Raw genomic sequence first — 25,558 nt, forward strand, 5'->3', positions numbered from 1 at the left:
CACTGGTGGTGACGTCATTTCCAGCTTGTGCAACGCAAGCCGCTGGCTACTTCCGGTTTTACACTGTTTTTAATGCAAGAGGATTACTTGGAAGCTTCTTGTTTTTTTTTTTTTACAATAAAACAACGGAATTACACTATATTGCCTTTCTTGCCATTTGTTCCTATCCCTGGAGGTTTGCTGAAGACAACATCAAATCGTAGCTGGAGACACAGCATGTGGGATCGCAGCGCCCAGCAGTCCTTACACTCTTTTCAAGTGAACCCTGGATCTCTGCTCGCTCAGTGAGGGCAACTTAAGCAGCAGTTGGAATTACAGCTTGTGGGACTACTAAGCCCAGCCACGCTCTTAAAGCGCATCTGACTTCTGTTATGGGAGTCCTGGATCTCTAGTGAGAGGGCACACAGAAGGGAGCACAGATTCCACTGTTTATTCTGGCACTTGGCATTTTATATTGCACGTTTGAATAACTTAAAATAGCACAGCAAAGTTTTTGAAGCACATGAACTTTATTGTTTATTTGAATTTATGGACTTTAATAATTATTCAGTTACCAATCATTTTTATGAATTCATTTTGATTTATTGTGTTTATGATGTAATAGTATAGCACAAGGTAGAGCTCTTTTCTTGACTACAGACTGTATTTGCATGCAAACTGCCTTAGGTAACACCCTGATGTAATGTTGAACCTTCATGATTGCAAGAACTGAAGTCCAATAAATGAAAGAGCAGGCCAGAAACAGCCAGACTGGGTACGAAAGATCTAAATAAATGTTGGCTTGAAAGACCTACAGCTTCTAATGTACACTATGAGAAGGTCACAGTGTGCAGTGAAATGAGAGTAAGCAATTTCAGTACAGGAAAGAGCCTGTACAACTCTGCAGGTAAGCCTGGAGTTCAATTTAAAATTATGCAGACTTCTATCCAAAATAAATTTGCTCTTTATGTTATATGATACACAACATGCCATCAACAGTTACATAAGAAATGTAATACTTTACAAGTACCCACCCCCCCAAAATACAAAAAATTTTTCTTCGTATGATGATATGGACCTCCATTTGTGATCATATATCTGTGAGCAACAAGGTTAAATATAAAAAACAGTCCTGTTTTATATTAACCTTGTTGCTCACAGATATATGATATCTATACAACAGGTACATCTGTCTATAAAGCTACCAGGCCAATGACAAGCTCAGCAGGTGGTAGTAATTCAGTCCTGTGTAGCAAGTAAGAAACACATGTGCCAGGGATCCTTGCTGAACAAGCCAACCAAGAGCAGGACATTGCCCCAGGATAATGCTTATTTTTTACGGTTCTGATATGTCTCATACAGCAATCTTTGCAGACCTGATGTCAGGCCTTCATTCAGAAGTCAGTGATGCGGCCTACTCTTAGTTTAGTCACTGTTGCATTTTGGCTGCCTTCTTTTCTTGTCTCTGGCGTTTCTTCTGCAGCTTTCTGCGCACCACAGCATCTTGTTCCTTCTGCATGGTCTCTTGAATGTGCGCCTTGAATTTCTTTTTTTGCTTTTTAATCTTTTCAAGCTCTGCTTTTCTTTTTGCTTCCATATCAGGATCCTTACATGGAGAAGGAGGAAAGCATTAGAAGAATATCATAAATGGACAACCCCAATTCAAAATAAGTTAGGAGGCTGCGTAAAATCTACATAAAAACGGAATGCAATGATTTGCATATCTCATAATCCCATATTTGATTTGACAACAGCATAGCTTCATAGTAGAAGAGTCTGGGTGCTTAACTGGCCTGCCTGCAGTCCAGACCTTTCACTAATTGTTATATTTTTCGTTTCAAGATGCGCCAAATATTTTCAGATGGCCCAGGACTGTTGAGCAGTTAGAATCCTTTATCAGGCAACAATGGAACAACTTTCCTTTCCCAAAACTCCAGAAAATGTTCTTAGTTCCCAGACGTTTACAGAGTGTTAACGAAAGAAGAGGCGATGGGACACTGTAGTAAACATAGCCCTGCCCCAACTTTGAGACGTGTTGCTACTATCAATTTCAAAATTACCTTTTTTTTTTCTTAAAGTGGTACATTTTCTCATGTATGGTAAATAAAACAATGGGGTTGCAATCATTGCATTCTGGTTTTAAGTATGTTTTACGCAGCGTCCCAACTTTTTTGGAATCCGGGTTGTGTAAATCAAATCAACCTATTACTGCTCGTAATTTTTATATATAAAAAAAAAAAAAAAAAAAAAACAAAACAAAAAAACCCAAAGCAGCACTAAATAAACACATAAATCAATCAACATGTGTCTGTATATTACAAATGTGACGGGTGCCCATTAACCCTCATGCAATTGTCCGTGATAAGTCCAATTGCATGAGAGGTAATGAGAACCCGTCACATAGTATATGGGCACATACTGTATGTGTTAATTGATTTAGGAGGTTTTTTCTTTATGCGCCGCTCTGTTTTTTGGTTTTATGCGATAAAACAGTGTATTTTAGGGTAACACTGGTACTTTGAGTAGCAGCTGAATCACATATATTTTATTCACGTAGAAGTTTTTATTTGTGGCGTGTACTATTTTTGGTTTGTTTGCAGAAATTGTGTAGGATTCTGTGGCAACATTACAAGTATGATGTGAGCAAGCAAAGCCATAACAGCCAAATTAATTTTAGAACTCAGGCAACCATCATAAAAATGGTGTACATTACAAATATGTGGAGGCACATATAAGCAGAATGCCGCTTAAAAGAGAGGTTTGGTATTTTTTTCCCTTCCCGCTGATGCTGCATCTGCATCCCCCCCCCCCGTAGGCTCTAAGACCGAGAACCAATCGATCAAACTCCGCTGATCGCTCAGTTCTTAAAGCTCCACGAGAGCCGGTGACCGTCAGCTCTACTCTGCCGCCCTCCCCATGCTCACTGATTCGCTGGGCTGTGGAGGGGGTGGGAGCGGCTGGCTCAAGCTCTCAGCGGCTCATTGAGAGGCTGAGCCAGGTGACGGTCCAGGGTTCTGGGTGGATCCCAACCATATGGTCGCAATCTTTCCCCAGCCTGGACCGGTTCTGTGACTTCAGCCCGCTGTCTGCTGAAAATGGGTCACAGGAATGCAAAACAAACTTCACTCCTGCGATCCACAGGGGAAGTACAGCCAAACAAGCTATGGTTGCGCTTCTCCTTTTAAAGTGGAAGTTCATCCTAAAACTAAAATCTCTAAATCTACTTGCAGTCACAATCTAAAACTAACCTAACTAGCCCTGTAAAGCAAAAAAGTCGCATTCGCGCATATAATATATATATGAAAAATAGTAGGTGAGGTCAAAAAAGACACAAGTCCAACCTATGTGTATGATTATATGTCAGTATTACATTGTATATCCCTGTATGTTGCGGTCGTTCAGTTGCTTAGCCAATAGTTTCTTGAAACTATCGATGCCCCCCACCCCGCGCTGAGACCACCGCCTGTGGAAGGGAAGTCCACATCCTTGCCGCTCTTACAGTAAAGAACCCTCTACGTAGTTTAAGGTCAAACCTCTTTTCTTCTAAATTTTAATGAGTGGCCACGAGTCTTGTCAAACTCCCTTCGGTAAAAAAGTTTTATCCCTATTGTGGGGTCACCAGTATGGTATTTGTATATTGAAATTATATCCCCTCTCAAGCCTCTCTTCTCCAGAGCTCGCAACCTTTCTTCATAACTAATAAGCTCCAGACCCTTTATTAGCTTTGTTGCCCTTCTCTGGACTCTCTACAATTCCAGCACATCCTTCCTGAGGACTGGTGCCCAGAACTGGACAGCATACTCTAGGTGCGGCCGGACCAGAGTCTTGTAGAGTGGGAGAATTATCGTTTTATCTCTGGAGTTGATCCCCTTTTTAATGCCAATATTCTGTTTGCTTTGTTAGCAGCAGCTTGGCACTGCATGCCATTGCTGAGCCTATCATCTACTAGGACCCCCAGGTCCTTTTCCATCTTAGATTCCCCAGAGGTTCTCCCCCCAGTGTATAGATTGCATTCATATTTTTGCCACCCAAATGCATTATTTTAAATTTTTCTACATTGAACCTCATTTGCCATGTAGTTGCCCACCACATTAATTGGTTCAGATCTTTTTGCAAGGTTTCCACATCCTGCGGAGAAGTTATTGCCCTGCTTAGCTTAGTATTGTCCACAAATACAGAGATTGAACCGTTTACCCCATCCTCCAGATCGTTTATGAACAAAATAAACAGGATTGGTCCCAGCACAGAACCCTGGGGGACCCCACTACCCACCCCTGACTATTCGGAGTACTCGCCATTTATCGCCACCCTCTGAACTCGCACTTGTAGCCAATTTTCAATTCATGTACTCACCCTATGGTCCATGCCAACGGACCTTATTTTGTACAGTAAACGTTTATGGGGAACTGTGTCAAATGCTTTTGCAAAATCCAGATACACCACGTCTACAGGCCTTCCTTTATCTAGATGGCTGTGAAATGCCTAGGAAGTGATGTCACTCATAGAGTTACTATGGGGCTTCTGTTATCTGCTGCCTCTTCTGCATACTCCCACACACAGAAGCTGCTGCTGACAGCTCAGTGTGGGACTGGACCGGACCGGCTTCAGAAAAGGTATGTATAGCGATTTTGGCTTTAAAAGGCTAGATAGGTTAGTCTTAGATTGTGGCTGCAAGCAGATTTAGCGATTTTAGTTTTAGGCTGAACTTCTACTTTAAGTGTTTGTTACATTTATAGAAAAAAAAAAAAAAAAAAAATTACACGAAAAGGTCAATTAATACCATACTGGCTCCCCACCCCCTGTATATACGTCGGGAAATAGGGAATAAAATATCGAATCCACTCTGAGAACAACAGAAGAGATCTATATACTATTAGAGGTTGAATCTGGTACACACCATCACATTCAGAGATCAAACAGTGTACACGGAGCTGTATGTGTGCTGCACTGTTTTCTGAAACGTAAAAAATAATGCATTCTGTATGCAGGCCAACTAATCGGCTGACCAATGAATTAACAATGAAAATTGTTGATATTGATTAGTTTGTTTTCATAGAATAGGTCTTCTTATATCCGAGGGGGTTCCTATAGGACAGGGGTATTGAATTAAAATTCACTGAGGTCCACTGAGTAAAATTTTCTTCCAGCAGAGGTCCAAATATTAGATCGGTACCCGTGGCGCATTTTCGCATGTGCCAAACCGCATGTTCCTGCAGCGCCATGTGGCATGATTTTGGAAAAAAAAAAAAAAAAAGGGTCAACGACTTCTTTCTTCTTGCGGGTAGTCCAGCCCATTAAAATGGGCTGACCTACCCACAACATGCACCTTATGCACATTCACAGATCTGAACCCTTTCTTACATCAGCGTCCTCGGTCCCCAATGCACATCACAGTCCCCTCCCCCTTCACAGTAGTGTTCTCACACTTCCTTGACATCAACCCCACCCTATTTACATTATCCCCCCACATTACTGTCCTCAGTCCCCGCCCCCCCCCCCCCCCCATTACTGTAATTACCTCAGACACACACTACAGGCCTCCATCCCCTCACATTACAGGCCTCAGCCCCCCACAGTACAGTCCTCAGTCCCCTCACATCATCAGCCTATCACATTAGTGTCACTGTCCTCACCCTCACTGTCTTACCTTACAGAGCGGAGATCGGAAGGAGGTACAGCATGTATGGATAGAGGGCAGGTGCTGCAAGACAGTGATTGGTTGCTAGGATCGCCCATCATTCTAGCAGCCAATCACCTCCTTGCTAACCTCAGGCAGCTCCGCCCTCCATCCAGAAAAGTCCCACCTCCTGCTGTCAGCTGTGTGAGGATTACAGAGTGACGGCAGGGGGGGAAGAAAGGGGCTTGTTAAAAATGGCGGTATCGCAGGGGGCCACATGAGAGAGTGTGATGTGGTCCGCATTAGGCCCGTGGTCTGCTAGTTAGCGATGCCCGCTATAGGAGATTCTTGTTTTTCTATTTGGCAAGTCCTTTGTACACTGGGAGCTTTGGTATATTTATATTATTTGTCTGTCTGGATTTAAATGGACATTATGGTTGTTTTTGTAGTGCATTTGGATACGGCTCCCTTTTTATTTTATTTTGGAAATTCCTCTGTGCTGCTTCACTGACCCATCAAAGGTTGGGGCAGGAAGATCACCTAGCTGTATTTCTTAACCACAGTAGAAAAACAGGTTACTAACAAGGTTCTGTTTTTTAGCAGGGCATTGGAAAACTTAGAATTGGATGGACAGAAATATATGCATTTAATGCTTGTATTCTTGTAAGTAAGATTAGGACAACCCTATTTATTGCATTTTACCTTTCCTTCCAGAATGAGCTGCTTCCGTTTGTTGATCTCCTTCTTCTCATCAAAATCTGTACATTCCAGTTTCTACAATGAAAAGAAAATACATTTTATTGTGTACAGGCATAAAATGTACCAACGTCTTGCACTTCAGAGAACCAACACATTCACAGTGAACTGAAATTTTACTCACAATTTCACATTCTCTTCGGGTCACATTCACCTGAGTAAGGATTTGTAATACGTCCCTTTCTTTTACAGCAAACTCTCCCAGTTTCTTATCTAATACATTGGAAAACACAAACACATTAAAACATGGACATGAGAGAAGTATGCACCCAGAACACCTGTATCAAAATATATTTCCAGTATTGCAAGCAATTTGGGATATTTACTATGTATTTAATACATATTCCCATCAAGATAGAATGAACTTAAAAAAAAAAAAAATCAATTAGAAACTTCTGCTTACCTATTTAATTGCTTAAAAATTCTACCTTGCTTTTCCCCTCTATGTAAGGTTAAGGAGGGGCTGAGGAGTTAATGCCTACAATAATTTACCATGTCTGCACTGTACCGGCAGACCTATATTACAGTTGTAAATTAGATTTGGATGCGGTGTCTATTCTGATCTCGTTGCCCTTACCTCCTTTATTAAATACTAGGGTGTTACCCACCCAACACATTGGGCAACGTTTGACCAGACAATTTTTTCTGCAATTAAATGCTGCAGAATTACCTTTTTTTGGTTGAAAGTTTTGCATATTTCATCAGCATAGCTAATACATAGAGAAATGGTTTCCTTTTTCTGTTTTTTGTTTCTTTTGCTGGATAAGTACATTCTTTATCTTACCAATGGCTAATTATTGTGGCAATGCCTTTAGTGGTTTGATGGATCAGATCCATCAATCCCAAAATGCAGCCGGGGGAGGCCTCTCAATGGACAGATTTATTCTTAGACTTCAACGCATGTTAGAGAAAAAGTCCAGAATTCACTGGAATACGTGGTATTTCCTTAAATATATAGAAGAAAGAATTTCACCATGGGGTTTGAGGATACAAATTTTTCCTAAAATTAATACAATAGAATCATATTTTAAAAAACAGACTGGGAAGAAAATTTACATATTTGTTCCATCCGAATGATGGGACTATTATGTCATCAATACACTGTAGAATTAGATTAGATCCCACATTAATAAATGAAATAATTTAAAAACTGCATTTTGTATTTACTTGGGTTATCTTTGTGTAATATGATCTGAATCATTCATGACATATGCAAAAAATTTTTTTTTAAAAAAACAATCATTTTTCACAGCACTGATTTATTATAGGCTTTAGGATTCTGACAACACTTAAAGGGCGAGTTTACCTTTACAGGAAATCTGTAAGGTGAACTTACACTGACAGAAACCTCACATAGCTTGACACAAACAGGTTATATCCTGCCAAGATTAAAAAAAACAAAAAAAAAAACAAAAAAAAAAAACTAATAATTGTGCTGTCCTGCATTCCACCTTTAATTTTTCTTTTGGTATACAACTTGGCCCACATTCACACTTGAGGGTGTGTATGTAGACGATTTTGAGGCAGGCTTTTGGTCTTTTGTCGCTTATTTTTTGGGAGTGAAGTGCTGTACAGGAGCTTCTTTGGGGCAGGATCACACATTTTTGGGCCAATAAACTTGAAGGGAACAATTCCTGTGCCTAACACACGTTTTTGCATTAGCTAGTATTGAAGTCAATGGGAACAAAAAGTCCCCATTTGGCTCCAAAAGTAGCTCATGTACAGTTTGGAGCTTCAGGTGCATGAATGCTCAACTGTGAACAAGGAGCATTTAAAAAGCATGGGATTTGGCTCGTTAACAGTTTTAAAGCTTTGAGCTCCAAGCTACAAAATGCTCAGATGTGAATGGGGACTAAAGCAAATATTATAATAAAGATTTCCTAAACAACCAGCAACTTACTGATTTGTTCTTCTATCGCATGCACCAGATGAATATCATACTGTGTCACCAGAGTAATTGCCGTGCCTTTGCGTCCTATGATAAAAAACATTAAGCGGTCATTAGATGGCAATATTTACAATACCAAGGTTGTTACAATTCCAGCTTTTTTTTGGTCAGATATTCATTCTCATAGATAGCAAGATAGACCAGAAATTATACATCACGTCTAAGAAAGCACAAAAGTACAATTTTATTTGCTTATGGCACTACTCAAAGTAGAGGTGCGAAACATATCCCTGTGTCCCAGAACATGTTGTGCAGGCTTGTCCTAATACCAATCCAGAGGGTTAGCAAATGGAGACAGGATCACTGCTACTCCCAATCAGCCCAGGTGAACAATTAATAGTATCCTCAGCCTACATATTTCCACCAAACCACATATCCTGGTGCATTTCATCCCACCGACCAGGGTTTAATCATAGGGTTAAGCCCCGGTGGGCATGGTAAAATGCATCAGGGTGTGTGGTTTAGTGGAGACATGTAGGTTGAGGACGCTCTTTATTGTTTATTCACCTTGGTTGGTTGATGGGGAGTAGCGAGGTTATTTTCCTCTTTACGCAGAAGTAAAATTTTCACAATTTCAGCGTCGACTTAAAAGTGCATCTAAACCAAAGAACAAAAATCTAATATATAGCAGCTTATAAGTCCTTACATGTAGTGGCTGAATTATTATTCTTTTTTCAGGCTTTTCCTTAATTTTGACTCAGTGCTCCGACCAGCAACACTCACTATAAGTAGTACCAGAACACTCTACTTACTATCCTAGGCTGACAACGCTACTTCACTGTACTGCATCTATGTAACAGCAGCATTGTTACCCTAAACTGCTCTCCTGATTTCAACTACAAACCTAAGGAGGAATGTTCTGAAGTCCAGAAGAGAACCTCTAAAGCTGAAAACATTGTTAGAGACTTCAGTTCACTACAAAGGAAGTACGAGCTCATTGTTTTCTATAGGATCAACAAGAATTTTTCTGTATTTGTTGAAAATGCTCTTAGCTGGGGGGGGGGGGGGGGGGGGGGGATCTAAGGACTGGTGAGCTGTAAGGCATTATAAATTGTTCTTGGGTGTGGATATACCTTAAAGTACATTTGCAGTTTCCACAAAAAAATAGAAATGAAGTTTAGGTAACTTAGGGGCATAACTAACCTCTAATGAAGTGTTTCTCATGTCCAGCTGGGCTGTTGCATAATGTAGAAAAGAATAGTAAAAGTTCTATGAATAAAGGTGGTAGACTGAAAAAGCAAGTGAGGAGTGCAATTGTTTTACCCTTGTACAGGCAAAGGTTTACAACTACAGAGATGGAAGATCAGCACTGCAGGGAGGACCCTGAGCGACTATTACAGGTAACTTATGTCCCTGTTACTGTATAGCAAACAAAAAAAAAATAACTAAAATTTCAGGTTTAAGTAAAAACGATCAAAAAGGAAAAAGTCAATTGCCTTTTTTTTCCCATCCCCAGACAATGCAAAATATTCCCATGGCTGGCAGGAGCATACAGCTAAAGGCTGCCGTGCTCTGTGTATGTTTCTGCATTGTCATCACCACAATGCTGCAATCAAAGCTCACAATCCCTACTGATTGCTGTGGACCCCAATCTAGTAAGATATCAGCTGGTTTGTCAAAATCTTCCTGGCCGGGCCTGTACATATTTTCTACCCTCATTTTTTGCAATGAAGATTTAGGCTGCCCATAGATGGATCAAAGTTTGGGGGTTTAGCCAAATGTCAATCTATGGCCATTCCTGCTCAACACAAGCAAGTCTAGCAATTGACTTCTGTTGAACAAAACTGTTGAAAACTTTTTATCAGTGGCATAGTGGTGAGGATTCCTCTATCCACCTCCCTTGTGAATCCATCCCCCCCTCCCCCCTTCATCAGCAGTGAACAGTTTCAAGTCACTAAAAGTGAAAATAAATCACCCGTATAATGTGAAAAGATGTTTATTTTAAGGCAATTCATCTTACGGACATCTATCCAACAGAAATAAAATTCAGATAGAGCCTGTAACGATTCCCATCCTGTAGGTTGTGGCTGATCTCCATACCTGCTCTTGCTGTTCTTCCTACACGGTGGATGTAGCTCTTCGGAAGGCCTGGGGTGTTGTGGTTGATCACTACCTGGACGGTGGGGATGTCCAAGCCCCTGGAAATGTAACAGATTAATGATGTATGCTTCTGATTCAAACTAGTGGCAAAATAAAAAAGCAGCTCTGAAAGTGTGCTTTTGTTTTTCACACCCGTGCTATAATAAAAGGGTGAAACCAGTATCCAGTGACTGCAGCAATTAAGCTCCATACATCCCCTCTGTGTTCCCAGTCTGCTCACTAAACTATAAAGCAACTGGCATGCACCTTTCTTTGCTCTCCCGCAATTAGTGAATGAAATATATTAGTCTGACAGCACTGCAAAAAATTTACTATTGTATATGGTCACATGTTACAGCTCCAAATGGCTGACACATGCAATGCAGGCACTCCCACTAGCAGGCTGATTTTATGTGTGGAGGTTGACAGAAAGATGGGGTTTAGGAAAGCATCATAAAATAAAATAATGCTTTCTAAATAAAAATAATTTAAACTTTTTTTTTTTAAAATGAAAAGGATTGACATAACTCTGTTGTGAGAAAACATGGTAAATACAGTGGGTAAAAAGTATTGAACACGTCACCATTTTTCTAGGTAAATATATTTCTAAAAGCTACTATTGACATAAAATTTTCACCACGTCGGTAATAAACAATGCAAGCCATACATACAAAGAAACCAAAACAAATACGTTTAGAAATTAAGTTATGTGCAATAAAATGGAATGACACAGGGAAGTATTGAACACGCCAACTGAAATTTATTTAATACTTCGTACAAAATCCTTTGTTGCTAATGATCGCTTCAAGATGCCTCTTGTATGAAGAAACTAGTCGCATGCATTGCTCAGGTGCGATTTTGGGCCATTCTTCCACACAGTCTTCAAATCTTGAAGGTTCCATGGGCCTCTCTTTCTGTGAGCTTTGATCTTTAGTTCTTTCCATAGATTTTCTATTGGAGTCAGGTGATTCTAGCAGCTTTTTTTTTTTTTTAAACCAATTGAGAGTTTCCTTGGCTTTGTGTTTGGGATCATTGTCTTGCTGAAATGTCCACCCTCATTTCATCTTCATCACCCTGGTAGGTGGCAGCAGATTTTTTTTTTTGTACCATGTAGAATGTCTTGGTACATTTTTCCATTCATCCCTCCTTCAATGCAATGAAGTTTGCCAGTACCGTATGCTGAAAAACAGCCCCACACCATGATGTTCCCACCCCCAAACTTCACTGTTGGTATGGGGGTGTTTTTGGGGTGCAGTTCCATTTGACCTCCAAACATGGTGTGTATTATAGCTTTCAAAGAGTTCAGTTTCGGTCTTATCTGACCAGACTACATTCTCCCAGTATTTCACAGGCTTGTCTAAATGTTGTGCAGCAGACTTTAAACAAGCTTCAACATGCTTTTTCTTCTGCAATGGAGTCTTGCGTGGTGAGTGTGCATACAGGCCATGGCGGTTAAGTGTATTATTTATTGTTTTATTTGAAACAATTGTACCTGCTAATTCCAGGTCTTTATGAAGCTTTCCACAAGTGATCCTTGGCTCTTGGACAACTCTTCTGATAATTCTTTTCACTCCTCTGTCAGAAATCTTGCGAGGAGCAAGTGGTTGTGGCCGGTTTATAGTAAAATGATGTTCTTTCCACTTCCGGATTATTTACCCAACAGTGCTCACTGGAACATTCAAAAGTTTAGAAATCATTCTGTAACCAATGCCATCAGTATGTTTTGCAACAATAAGGTTGCAAATGTCTTGAGAGAGCTCTTTGCTTTTACCATCATGAGATGTTTCTTGTGTGACACCTTGGTAATGAGACACCTTTTTATAGGCCATCAGTTGAGACTGAACAATCTGATATTAATCTGCACTGACAAGCTTTACAATTACTGGTAGATTTCAGCTGGTGTCTTGGCTTTCCATGACTTTTTGCATCTCCCTTTCATGTGTATAACACTTTTTCCCTGTGTCATTTAATTTCATTACACATAACTTAATTTCAGAATTTATTTGCACGTATGGATTGCATGGGTTGTTACCAACATGTGGTGAAAATGTCATGCCAATACCACCTTTAGAAGGAGATTTACCTAGAAAAAAAATGGTGACGTGATCAATACTTATTTTACCTGCTGTAAGTGGTTGTTTTACCGTGCTGGGGCTTTGATTTCGGTTCTACAGAGGATGCTATGTAAAAAATAAAATCTACTTTTCCTGTGTCCACTTGGATTTTCCTCCCACAAATGTGTGTCTATATGTCAGTGTTATATAAACACATGAAATAATTATATTAGAAGTGCAGTAAACACTGCAATCTGCATCTACAGACATTGCACTGGTTAAACGAAAAACATGCAAGGGACTTTCATGAGTAATATGTAATTTTGTTTACCTGGCAGCCACATCTGTTGCAATAAGAATCTTAAAAACACTTGATTTGAACTTTGCAAGTGCAGCAAATCTCTGTTTCTACAAAAAGAAAAAGAGACAAACATTTACTACTGGACCGTATTTGTATAGCTATGATCATATTAACATAGCCAGGGCCTTTGCCAAACTACACATTCTGGAGGATTTATTTCCTTTTCAAAAAACCTGGGGATAGAATATGTTCTCTTTCTCTGTCCCCAGAAATTACTGACGATTACAGTGACAAGCTTATAGCCAAGCACGGGATTCTCCATAAATGCAGAATATCCTCTGCACTTTCCAAAACCAGTTAAATTACATAATTCATTCTGAAATTCTGTTTATATGCAATGAATGTGCACTGTACAGTATAGTTTGATGGCTTTTGCTTGCTTCAAGCGGGTTTTGTATTCCATGGGAGTTCAAACCTGCTTGAAGCAGGTCAAATGCAGGTCAGAAGGAGATAAACGGCCGGCTAAATGAGCCCGTCAATGAATACTGAACAGGGCAAAAAAAAATCGATTACAATCGATTATTAAAATAGTTGTCAACTATTGTCAAAATTGATTAATTGGTCAGCCAATTAGTTGGCCTGCATTGTTTACATATCAGGAAATACAGTGTAGCACACATACAGCTAAGTACACCCTCCATACATGTCAGTATACACAGTGCAACACACATACAGTTAAGTACATTGTCAATACATGTCAGAAGACACAGTGTAGCACACATACAGCTAAATACACCCTCCATACATGTCAGTAAGTGCCTGAGAACTTGTGAATGTGTGAGCAGCAATACCACATGGGACATGTAGTCCTAGGCAGGGGAAGGAAGTGATTCTAAAAGGCAGAAGTTTTTTTTTTTTTTTTTTTAATCTTGCTATAGGGGCACTCTGAAGGCAGGAGGAGCCAGAAGTGTCAACGGGGGACACCAGAAGAGGAGAATCTGGGCTGCTCTGTGCAAAACCATTACACAGAGCAGGTAAGTATGACAAGTTTGTTGTTTAAAAAAAATTAAAATAAAAATATTGAAAAATTATTCAAAACGTTTACAATCACATTAAGGGATCTGTGCAGGGAAGATCACAATCTGAACCCAGAGAAGCTGGGGGCTGATAGACTGGAGGTAATATCAGGCGTTATAATTACATTTAAAGTAAAAGTTTACTAATATTGTGCATTATATTTAAAATGATTATATCCATGAAAAAAAAAAAAAAAAAAAAAGTCTCAGCCTTTAGTACTACTTTAATATAAAAGATTTATATCCCCCCTCCTCCACGTAGCATCATGTCTGGCAGTTAAAATACACTGTATATCCTATTTCTGGGTGTATTCAGCAAACATATACACACATAATATATATATATATATATATATATATATATATATATATATATATATATATATTATAATATAATATAATATATATATATATACACACACACATATCTATCTATCTATATCTATGTATATGTAGTGGGGTGACGGAAAGTATTTAGACCCCCTTAAATTTAATTTTTCACTCTTTGTTATAATGCAGCCATTTGCTAAATCATTTAAAGTTCATTCTTTTCCTCATTAATGTACATGCAGCACCCCATATTGACAGAAAAACACAGAATTGTTGACATTTTTGCAGATTTATTAAAAAAGAAAAACTGAAATATCACATGGTCCTAAGTATTTAGACCCTTTGCTCAGTATTTAGTAGAAGCACCCTTTTGATCTAATACAGCCATGAGTCTTTTTGGGAAAGATGCAACAAGTTTTTCACACCTGGATTTGAGGATCCTCTGCCATTCCTCCTTGCAGATCCTCTCCAGTTCTGTCAGGTTGGATGGTAAACGTTGGTGGACAGCCATTTTTAGGTCTCACCAGAGATGCTCAATTGGGTTTAAGTCAGGGCTCTGGCTGGGCCATTCAAGAATAGTCACGGAGTTGTTGTGAAGCCACTCCTTCGTTATTTTAGCTGTGTGCTTAGGGTCATTGTCTTGTTGTAAACCTTCGGCCCAGTCTGAGGTCCTGAGCACACGTCCAGGATATCCCTGTAATTGGCCGTATTCATCTTTTCCTGGATTGCAAACAGTCGTCCTGTCCCTGCAGCTGAAAAACATCCCCACAGCAGGATGCTGCCACCACCATGCTTCACTGTTGGGACTGTATTGGACAGGTGATGAGCAGTGCCTGGTTTTCTCCACACATACCGCTTAGAATTAAGGCCAAAAAGTTCTATCTTGGTCTCATCAGACCAATGAATCTTATTTCTCACCATCTTGGAGTCCTTCAGGTGTTTTTAGCAAACTCCATGCGGGCTTTCATGTGTCTTGCACTGAGGAGAGGCTTCCATCAGGCCACTCTGCCATAAAGCCCCGACTGGTGGAGGGCTGCAGTGATGGTTGACTTTCTACAACTTTCTCCCATCTCCCGACTGCATCTCTGGAGCTTAGCCACAGTGATCTTTGTGTTCTTCTTTACCTCTCTCACCAAGGCTCTTCTCCCCCCGATAGCTCAGTTTGGCCGGACGGCCAGCTCTAGGAAGGGTTCTGGTCGTCCCAAACATCTTCCATTTAAGGATTATGGAGGCCACTGTGCTCTTAGGAACGTTAAGTGCAGCAGAAATTTTTTTGTAACCTTTGTCAGATCTGTGCCTTGCCACAATTCAGGTAGTTCCATTGACCTCATGAATCTCATTTGCTCTGACATGCACTGTGAGCAATTGGTCTGCACACGCAGACCAATTTGATGCAATGTGCGTATGGTCTGAGCACTGACAGCCTGACCCCCCCACCCCTTCAACCTCTGCAGCAATGCTGGCAGCACTCATACGTCTATTTCCCAAAGACAACCTCTGGATATGACTCTGAACACGTGCACTCAACTTCTTTGGTTGACCATGGCGAGGCCTGTTCTTAGTGGAACCTGTCCTGTTAAACCGCTGTATGGTCTTGGCCATCATGCTGCAGCTCAGTTTCAGGGTCTTGGCAATCTTCCTATAGCCTAGGCCATCTTTATGTAGAGCAACAATTCTTTTTTTCAGATCCTTAGAGATCTCCATTTCTTTTTTTTCGGGGGGGGGGGGGGTGTGTTAATCAGAGGCACTTTAAATTATGGCAGGTCTATACTGACCCCTATTTAACATGAGTTTGAAAGTGATTGCCAAATTCTGAACACAGATACATCCCCAGTTAGAAGAGGGTTTACAGACTTATGCAACCACATTAATTTTATTTTTTTTTACTCTCCCTGCCCCCAAAAGATTTCTGTTTGTTTTTTAATTGAGTTGTACAGTTTATGGGTTACATTAAAGGTGGAATAAGTCTCTCTCTCCCTCAAGTTCTTTTTGTTTAGGGTAGGGACACATTGGTCTTCATTCGTTGAGGTAAGCTGGTTCCACATGCAGTATATAATTTATTCTGCAGAACGGATGTCCTTTTTATTAGGTTCAATTTGTTTCGACATAGCAGTTATACAAGCATTTGCTGCATTCAGGAGGTGTTTAACCACTTATGGACTAAGCCTCTTTTTGAGATTTGTTGTTTACGAGTTAAAAACTGTTTTTCTTGCTATAAAATTACTTAGAACCCCCAAACATTATACATTTTTTTCCTAACACCCTAGAGCAGTGGTCATCAAACCTGTCCTCGGGGCCCACTAACAGGCCAGGTTTTAAGTATTACCTTGGGGAGATGCAGACTAGAATACTGCAATCACTGAGCAGCAAATGATATCACCTGTGATGTATTTCAGTTATCTTACAAACCTGGCCTGTTAGCGGGCCTTGGAGGACAGGGTTGAGGACCACTGCCCTAGAGAATAAAATGGCAGTTATTGCATTACTTTCTGTCACACCGTATTTGCGCAGCAGTCTTACAAGCGAACTTTCTTTGGAAAAAATACACTTTCTGTTTTTAATTAAAAAAATAAGACAACAGTAAAGTTAGCCCAATTTTTTTTTATATTGTGACAATGTAAATTGATACCCAACATGACACGCTTCAAAATTGCACCCGCTCGTGGAATGGCGACAAAATTTTACCCTTAAAAACCTCCATAGGCGACATATAAAAAAAAAAAAAAACTCTACAGGTAGCATGTTTTGAGTTACAGAGGAGGTCTAGGGTTAGAATTATTGCTCTCGCTCTGTGTGGTTTGAACACAGTTTTCATATGCGGGCGCTACTCACGTATGCATTCGCTTCTGCTTGCGAGCTTGACGGGGCGCATTTAAAAAAGAAAAAAAAAATTTTTTTTAATCTATTTTACCTTTACACCGTTTAATTAAAAAAAAAAAAAAAAAAAAAAAAGTGTCACTTTTATATTATTACAAGGAATGTAAACATCCCTAATGGATAGAATAGAATAGAAAAAATAGAAAAAAAGCATGACAGGACCTCTTAAATATGAGATCTGTGCATGTTCACAGACTAAAAATGCTAATTATTTGTATAGAAGAACAACAGGATGTTAGATCTTATTTAAAAGTATTTTTTGATAAACCAGATGCCCTAAACATTATTTCTTCACTCGCCTCTCAGCTCCTCTAACTGCAACCTCTAATTTCCAATCTTTGGCAACAACAAGCATATGGATATCTAGGTACCTTTATCCCATGAAATCTCACAAAACTAGCTACTCTCAAATTATGGTCCAATTTCTCAGTCCATTCTGGAATGTTTGTCGTCCTATCAATAACTGAGTGTCTTGGTTGGGCAGGAGATAATTATATATATCCATCCAAAGCTGTATATTCTAAACTGTAATAAATAGACCACCTACTGTAAACATTACCTAACTCGGACTAATAAATCTATGAGGGATTTCATCCTTGGACAAACACTACAGAATTTTAAGATATTCGCCCCAAATAAGTGGAGGGCTCTCCCTTCCTGATCTACAGTGGCTTGCGAAAGTATTCGGCCCCCTTGAACTTTTCAACCTTTTGCCACATTTCAGGCTTCAAACATAAAGATATAACATTTTAACTTTTTGTGAAGAATCACCAACAAGTGGGACACAATTGTGAAGTGGAACGAAATCTATTGGATATTTTAAACTTTTTTAGCAATTAAAAAACTGAAAAGTGGTGCGTGCAAAATTATTCGGCCCCTTTACTTTCAGTGCAGCAAACTCACTCCAGAAGTTCAGCGAGGATCTCTGAATGATCCAATGTTGTCCTAAATGACTGATGGTGATAAATAGAATCCACCTGTGTGTAATCAAGTCTCTGTATAAATGCACCTGCTCTGTGATAGTCTCAGGGTTCTGTTGAAAGCGCAGAGAGCATCATGAAGACCAAGGAACACACCAGGCAGGTCCGTAATACTGTTGTGGAGAAGTTTAAAGCCGGATTTGGATACAAAAAGATTTCCCAAGCTTTAAACATCCCAAGGAGCACTGTGCAAGCGATCATTTTGAAATGGAAGGAGTATCAGACCACTGCAAATCTACCAAGACCTGGCTGTCCCTCTAAACTTTCAGCTCAGACAAGGAGAAGACTGATCAGAGATTCAACCAAGAGGCCCATGATCACTCTGGATGAACTGCAGAGAACTACAGCTGAGGTGGGAGAGTCTGTCCATAGGACAACAATCAGTCGTACACTGCACAAATCTGGCCTTTATGGAAGAGTGGCAAGAAGAATGCCATTTCTCAAAGATATCCATAAAAAGTCTCGTCTAAAGTTTGCCACAAGCCACCTGGGAGACACACCAAACATGTGGAAGAAGGTGCTCTGGTCCGATGAAACCAAAATCGAACTTTTTGGCCACAATGCAAAACGATATGTTTGGCGTAAAAGCAACACAGCTCATCACACTCAACACACCATCCCCACTGTCAAACGTGGTGGCAGCATCATGGTTTGGGCCTGCTTTTCTTCAGCAGGGACAGGGAAGATGGTTAAAATTGAGAGGAAGATGGATGCAGCCAAATACAGGACCATTCTGGATGAAAACCTGTTGGAGTCTGCAAAAGACCTGAAACTGGGACGGAGATTTATCTTCCAACAAGACAATGATCCCAAACATACAGCAAAATCTACAAAGGAATGGTTCACAAATAAACGTATCCAGGTGTTAGAATGGCCAAGTCAAAGTCCAGACCTGAATCCAATCGAGAATCTGTGGAAAGAGCTGAAAACTGCTGTTTACAAACGCTCTCCATCCAACCTCACTGAGCTTGAGCTGTTTTGCAAGGAAGAATGGGCAAGAATTTCAGTCTCTCGATGTGCAAAACTGATAGAGACATACCCCAAGCGACTTGCAGCTGTAATCGCAGCAAAAGGTGGCTCTACAAAGTATTAACGCAAGGGGGCCAAATAATTTTGCACGCCCCACTTTTCATTTTTTTATTAGTTAAAAAAGTTTCAAAAATCCAAAAGATTTCGTTCCACTTCACAATTGTGTCCCACTTGTTGGAGATTCTTCACAAAAAATAAAAATTTTATATCTTTATGTTTGAAGCCTGAAATGTGGCAAAAGGTTGAAAAGCTCAAGGGGGCCGAATACTTTCGCAAGCCACTGTATATATAGACCACTCAGCGACAAGACTAAATCAGATTGGTTTTATGATAAATGCAATAAACTGTGGATCTCAGTAAATGAGGATTTTTTTAGCTTTACGACATAAATCTATTTTGAGACCTGTTTTAGAGGTCTTGCCCCTCATAGTTTCAACCATTTTGCAAGCATGGAATGACATGCTTAAAAAAGGGATTGCTATCCTCTAGACTAGGGCTGATGATGCTTCTATTCTCTAACCAAGAATTCCAACTAGCCTTCTATTCTTTAGAAGTGCCTTAGAAGTTTTAACTGTCTAGCTATAAAATGGTTTGGATACCTCAACTGTTTATTAACTCCCCACTAAACACCTCAAGACCAAACAGTTTCACCTACCTGCCCAGGCCATTTTTTAGTCTTCCCACTGTCACAAGTTATATGACAATTACTCAGTCACGCAACACTGTATCCAAAATGACATTTTTAGCATCTTTTATTTTTTTTAGACAGATAGAGCTTTCTTTAGGTAGTATTTAATGACTACTGGATTTTTATATTTTTTGTTATAAAAAGTAAAAGGACTTTTTACTTTTTGAAAAAATTTTGAAAAAAAAATAAAATACAAACATACATTCTTAGTTTGGTTATAACACTTTGCAAATAAATATCTTTATTGATAAATTTAGGCCAAAATGTACTCTTACATTTCTTTGATGAAAATAACCCAAATCAGTGAATATCATTTAGTCTGTAGGAAAGTTAGTCTACAAATTGTGGTATACATATTTGAAAATTGATCAGTCTTGATGTACTGGCGGCCTCTCATTTCTTGAGGCCCTAAAAAGACACAGGACAGTACAAATGACCCCTTTTTGGAAAGTAGACAGTCCAACGTATTTAGGCACAGTGAGTTTTTTTGAAGTTGTAATTTTGTGGTCGCATTTAGTTTTTTTTTAGAAAATTAAGAAATGAAATAAAAAATGTGTTTTTTGTTCACCAAGTTGTCATTTGAACAAGTATGGGCATACTTTCAATTACACCCCAAAACACAATCTTGATATGCCTCCCGATTATGGGGATGTCACATGTGTGAGAGTTTTTCATGGGCCCCAAATCTTTCAGATAAAGTAATTACATAAACAGCTGACCATTGTAAGCACCCCTGTCAGTGTTAAATTGTCTGTCTCATTTCCAACAGCAAGAGAGTTTTTCTGTTGAAAAACAGACTTTACTGGTTAGATCACCAGATGAAAACAGAAAAAAAAAACAAAACAAAAAAAAAAAACAAATGCAACCGTCACATCTAAGATTTAGTAAGCTACAATATAATAAATGTTTGCTATTGAGTTTAATACTGCTTTAAGTTTCTTATTCACTACTCAATGTACTGTACATGTATACATCACTTTGAGAAAAAAGTATTCAACCTTATTCCTCTATCCTCTGGACTTAAGCCTTTAACCCTTGCATCCCGGGGTGGGGTGCTCACTGCAAGTGTATTTTTGTGCAATGACCAGAGTTCAGCTCAGGGCATTTCGCCTTTTCACAAAGCATAAAAAGATGAGCAAACTCACAACATCCTCGACACCCTTCTGGTTGAATGTATCTTATATGATCCCCATCTTCTGACTCACCCTCCAGCCGACAGAACGATCTGGCACTGAAATTTAGCAAAAAAACACAATCTCTTTACAGCTTCAGTGATATTACTTACCTGTAATGATGTCCTGTGAGGCCATGTTGCAGGCAGCTTGATCGTGTAGAAATTTTGTACAGGCATGCCAGTAAACTTCCGGTGCTGCTATAATAAGTAATTTTGTGTCTTTGGGAAGAACTGCAGTGAAGCTGGATTGACAAGTACCTTCCCCCTCCCTTCTTTGAGAATAGGTATTTTATTATGTACACTGCACATAATGCATGGGGGAAGAGGATCATGTCTAACAATTTTCACTGCAGTTGTGCCCGAACACACAAAGCTATTAACTACCACAGTGCCAGAAGTTCAGCATCAGGAAGAGGACTGTCATATCTGCACAGATTAGTACTTCTTTTTGGCTAAACTTTAGCTTTAAAAATGTCACAAAACAGCATTGGATTGTATAGCAGCATACTGCTCGCAATGACAAGCACTCATTAGTCAGCACTGGCCACATGACTCTGCTGATCAATGAGAAGCTCTGCTTTTTGGAGACACCATCCTGGAAGAAAGGAGCCTCAAAAGGATTCTCACTGCTTTTTATTTATTTATTTTTTTTTTGAACAAACGCTTTTACAAAAAAAGGGGTAAGCTAACCTTTAAGTTGTTGGTACAGTGAGGGGGAAAAAAACAAAAAACAAACACAGACCGCTTAGCTAAAAAATTATTTGTTGCAATAAACTTGATGATCTACCAGGAAATAATTTACCTGCTTCATCATAGAATGCAGTGCCACACATGGGAAATTGAACTCCCGAAGCATCATATTCAGGATTTGACAGTTTCTGCAAAAAAAAAAAAAAAAAAAAAAAAAAAAAAAAAAAAAGAGAGAGAGGAAGGAAGAAGACTTTACTATATAAAAAACAGATTAAACTGAAATGTGGTATAATAAAGCACAAATATCATAACACCAGAACAGTTACCAAACACCTAGTTGTTTCTAGATTTAAAAAAAAAAACAAAAAAGACAAAAACACACATGTACCTGTAAAATGCTTTTTTTTTCTTTGAGTACATCATGGGACACAGAGTCAGGCTAAATATTCATTACCTGCTGGGTTATACTCCATCATTAGGTGAATGGACACTGGTAGACCAAAGATCTGGGCGATTTTCTCCAAAAAAAAAAACAAACAAACAAAAAAAACCCTCGATTCACGATTCGAATGGAGTCTTTTTTTTTTATGGACAGCGCGCCGGTCCTGAGGAGCTGCGGGCAGGAGTTTTTAGGCAAGGCCGCGACTTCGGCCTAGTCCGCAGCGTCCGGCCTCTCGGACTAGGCCGAAGCTGCGTCCTCGCCTAAAAACTCCTGCCCGCAGCTCCTGAGGACCGGCGTGGTGTCAGCGCCGGTCCTGGTGGAAAAAAAAAAAAAAAAATCGATTTGCTGAAAATTTGAATCGATTTGACCTCTCAACTCAATTCAAATCGATTTTTTCACCAGCCCCAACCAAAGGTCTTCATACAGGAAGTGATCCCCTATATAACCCCTCCCATACAGGAAGTACTTTAGTTTTGTAGCAAGCACTAAATCCTCATAAAAAACTGGGGGAAGGATCTCTGTGTCCCATGATGTACTCAAAGAAAAGAAGTTTACAGGCAAGTATGACGTAAAAAATCCTATTTTCTTTTTCATACATCATGGGACACAGAATCGGGCTAATATTCATTACCTGCTGGGACGTCCCAGAGCAACAGTCTTGAGGGGAGGCAGACACCCGACCAAACAATAGCCATCAGAACTTATACGGCAGCCCACAGTACCCTGCAGCTGAAAGCCGAATCCTCAGCTGCTCGAACATCCACTTAATAAAATTTTGTGAACATATGCACTGAAGACCAGGTAGCAGCCTTACAAATCTGAGCCACAGATACCAGATGACGAAAAGCCCAGGAGGTTCCTACACCCCTGGTACAATGAGCTCTCACCCTAAAAAGGGAGGAGCTTTATGTTTCAGACCTTTAGGTTTCAGGCCTGAATGACCAATTGACAGACGCAATTGGCAATGGAAGCTTTGGAAACTGCCTGCCCCTTTTTGGGTCCTTTTGGGGAAAAAAAGAAAAAAAAAAAAAGGGGAGTCTGATCCTCGGATCTCCATAGATCTAGACAAATAAACCTTGAATGCCTGGACAACGTCCAGAGAATGCAGTCGTCTCTCTTCCGCCGAATGAGGCTAAGAGAAAAAAGAAGGCAAAATAATGCCCTGATTTAAAAGAAAGGCCGACACCACCTTTGGCAAAAAGGATGGAACAGGTCGTAACACAACTCTGTAATGGTGAAGGATCAAGTACGGTTCCCTGGATGAAAGGGCCACCAACTCCGACACCCTTCTAGCCGAGGCGATAGCCATCAGGAAGGCTAGCTTACGTGACAGCAAGTCTAATGCAATTTCCTTAATAGGTTCAAATGGTTGTTTCTGTAACACAGACAGCACCAAGTTCAAGTCCCAAGGACACATAAGTGACCTAATGGGGGGAAGCAAGCGAGTTGCCCCTTTCATAAATCAAAGCCAATTTGATTTCCATAGTTGACTGTAGAAAAGAGAATTCTCCCAATCGCATATTTCCGAGGATGCCATTTTCTGGCTTCACACCAAGCAATACAAGACTTCCAGACCTCATGATAAATCTTTCTATTGACAGCTTTTCTAGCATTCACTAGAGTAGACACCACTGGTCCCGGACAGTAGATCGGGGAGACGTGGACGCGTCCATGGCCCATCTATCGTCAGTCTCACAATCTCTAGGAACCAGGGCCTTCTGGGCAAGGCTGGTACCACCAGAATGACTGGAACCCCCTCTCTCTGAATCCTGCGCCTCAAATGTGGAAGGAAAGGGATCAGTGGGAAAGCATAAACCAGGGAGCACTGGCTCCATGGAACTATCAGAGCACCTGCTCCAATTGCCAGAGGATCTCTAGTTCGAGACACAAACCGCAGAAAGCTTGTTGTTGAACCTGGATGCCAGTAGGTCTACCTTTGGCCATGCCCAACGTTGCCAAATTTCCTGGAACACCTCTGGGTGTAGGGACCATTCCATTGTGCAGATCTGCTGGCTGCTGAGAACCTGCCTTCCAGTTCTCTATTCCCGGGATATGGACAGCTGATGTCATTGGCACATGTCCCTCTGCCCAGGCTAGTATGTAGTTCACCTTCTTCAGAGCTGAACGACTCCTGGTACTGCCTTGGTGGTTTATATAGCCACTGCCGTGGCATTGTCGGACTGAACCCTGATGGGGCAGTCCTGAAGCTCCACCGTCCACAACTGTAGGGCCAGACGTACTGCCCGTAATTCTAGGACGTTGATGGGCAGGGTCTGCTCTGTCCCTGACTATTTCCCCTGCGCTGTGAGCCCTTCTAGGGTCGCTCCCCAGCCTGAGAGACTGGCATCTGTAGTCAGTACTCTCCAAGTGACTGGGAGAAAGGATTTTCCCTTTCGCAGGTTCTGATCCTGCAACCACCAGTTTAGGCTTAAGCATGCCTGAGGAGATAAGCATATTGGATAATCCAGGGCTTTTCTTCCTCTGTTCCAAGCTGACAAGATGTCTTGCTGTAAAGGTCTGGAATGGAATTGGGCATAGGGCACTGCCTCGAAGGAGGATACCATCCTCCCTAGAAAGCTCATACAGAGCCGAATGGAGGGTTGTCTGGTGCCCCTTACCTGACGCACCTGATACTTCAGGGCACAGATCCTTACAGGTGACAAGAATACTCTTGCTTGGACCGTGTTTAGAATCAGACCTAAATATATCTATCTTAGACTTTATGCTGGTCTCAAGGCTGACTTTTCGGTATTTATGATCTAGCCTAAGCTTTTCAAATACCTCACTGTGTATATTATGCTCTGTTCTAGAGCCTGTACTGAGTGATCTCTGAGCAGAAGGTCATCCAGATAACCGAGCACCAGGATCCCATGGGCTCTTAAAAGACCCAGTACTGGTGCTAGGACCTTTGTGAACACCCGGGGAGCTGTAACAAGCCCGAAGGGTAGAGCCACAAACTGAAAGGGACGTTCCTCCACTGCAAAACGTAGGAACCTCTGAAGAGGCTGAAAGATAGCTACGTGTAAGTCACCCCTCTGGAGTGAGGTTACTACTGAGCGGACAGACTCCATCCGAAAGGACTGTATCAAAAGATAGTTAATCAGGGATCTTAGGTCCAAAATGCAAAGATCCAAAAACCCTGTGCCCCTTGCGATTACAAGAATCTCTATAATCACTCCTTGATGCATGAGATGATGTAGTGCCTGAAAAAATAGGTTTCTTTTTTGAGGATCCGAGGGAACGTTGGATCTTAGAAACCTCTGAGGGGGAACCCCCCCATAACTCCAGCTTGTAACCGCAAGATAAAATTGGGGTGACTTTTTTGTTTTCCAAATGTCCGCAAAGTGCAGTAGCCTTCCTCCCACCCGATGGAGTGGGGGTGTCCCCTCAAAAGTAGGGCTTGGTGCTGGGTTTAGAAGAATTTTGGACCCAGGGCCTTTTCTGGCACTGGCCTTGCGGCTTGCTCCTGACCCTAGCACCCGGTTGGCGGCGGAACCGCCCTGACGCTAAGACATTTGAGGAAGCAGTCCCTGGGTTT

At 40.7% G+C, this 25,558-nt stretch overlaps 1 protein-coding gene across 1 annotated transcript in view; it reads right to left on the reverse strand.

The window, feature by feature from the left end:
- Positions 1 to 920: 920 nt before the first annotated feature.
- DDX49 (DEAD-box helicase 49) overlaps positions 921 to 25,558 on the reverse strand; it is a 48,985-nt gene continuing 24,347 nt past the window's right edge. The window contains exons 7-13 of the mRNA XM_073592631.1: positions 21,691 to 21,766; positions 12,765 to 12,841; positions 10,341 to 10,438; positions 8,253 to 8,327; positions 6,477 to 6,565; positions 6,299 to 6,370; positions 921 to 1,585 (exon numbers count right to left, since the gene is read on the reverse strand). Coding sequence (XP_073448732.1) covers positions 1,409 to 1,585; positions 6,299 to 6,370; positions 6,477 to 6,565; positions 8,253 to 8,327; positions 10,341 to 10,438; positions 12,765 to 12,841; positions 21,691 to 21,766 — 664 coding nt within the window. The 3' untranslated portion in view covers positions 921 to 1,408. The remainder of the gene's footprint in view (positions 1,586 to 6,298; positions 6,371 to 6,476; positions 6,566 to 8,252; positions 8,328 to 10,340; positions 10,439 to 12,764; positions 12,842 to 21,690; positions 21,767 to 25,558) is intronic.

This window comes from Aquarana catesbeiana, linkage group LG01 (assembly GCF_042186555.1).
Source record: "Aquarana catesbeiana isolate 2022-GZ linkage group LG01, ASM4218655v1, whole genome shotgun sequence".
Classification (NCBI taxonomy): Eukaryota; Metazoa; Chordata; class Amphibia; order Anura; family Ranidae; genus Aquarana; species Aquarana catesbeiana.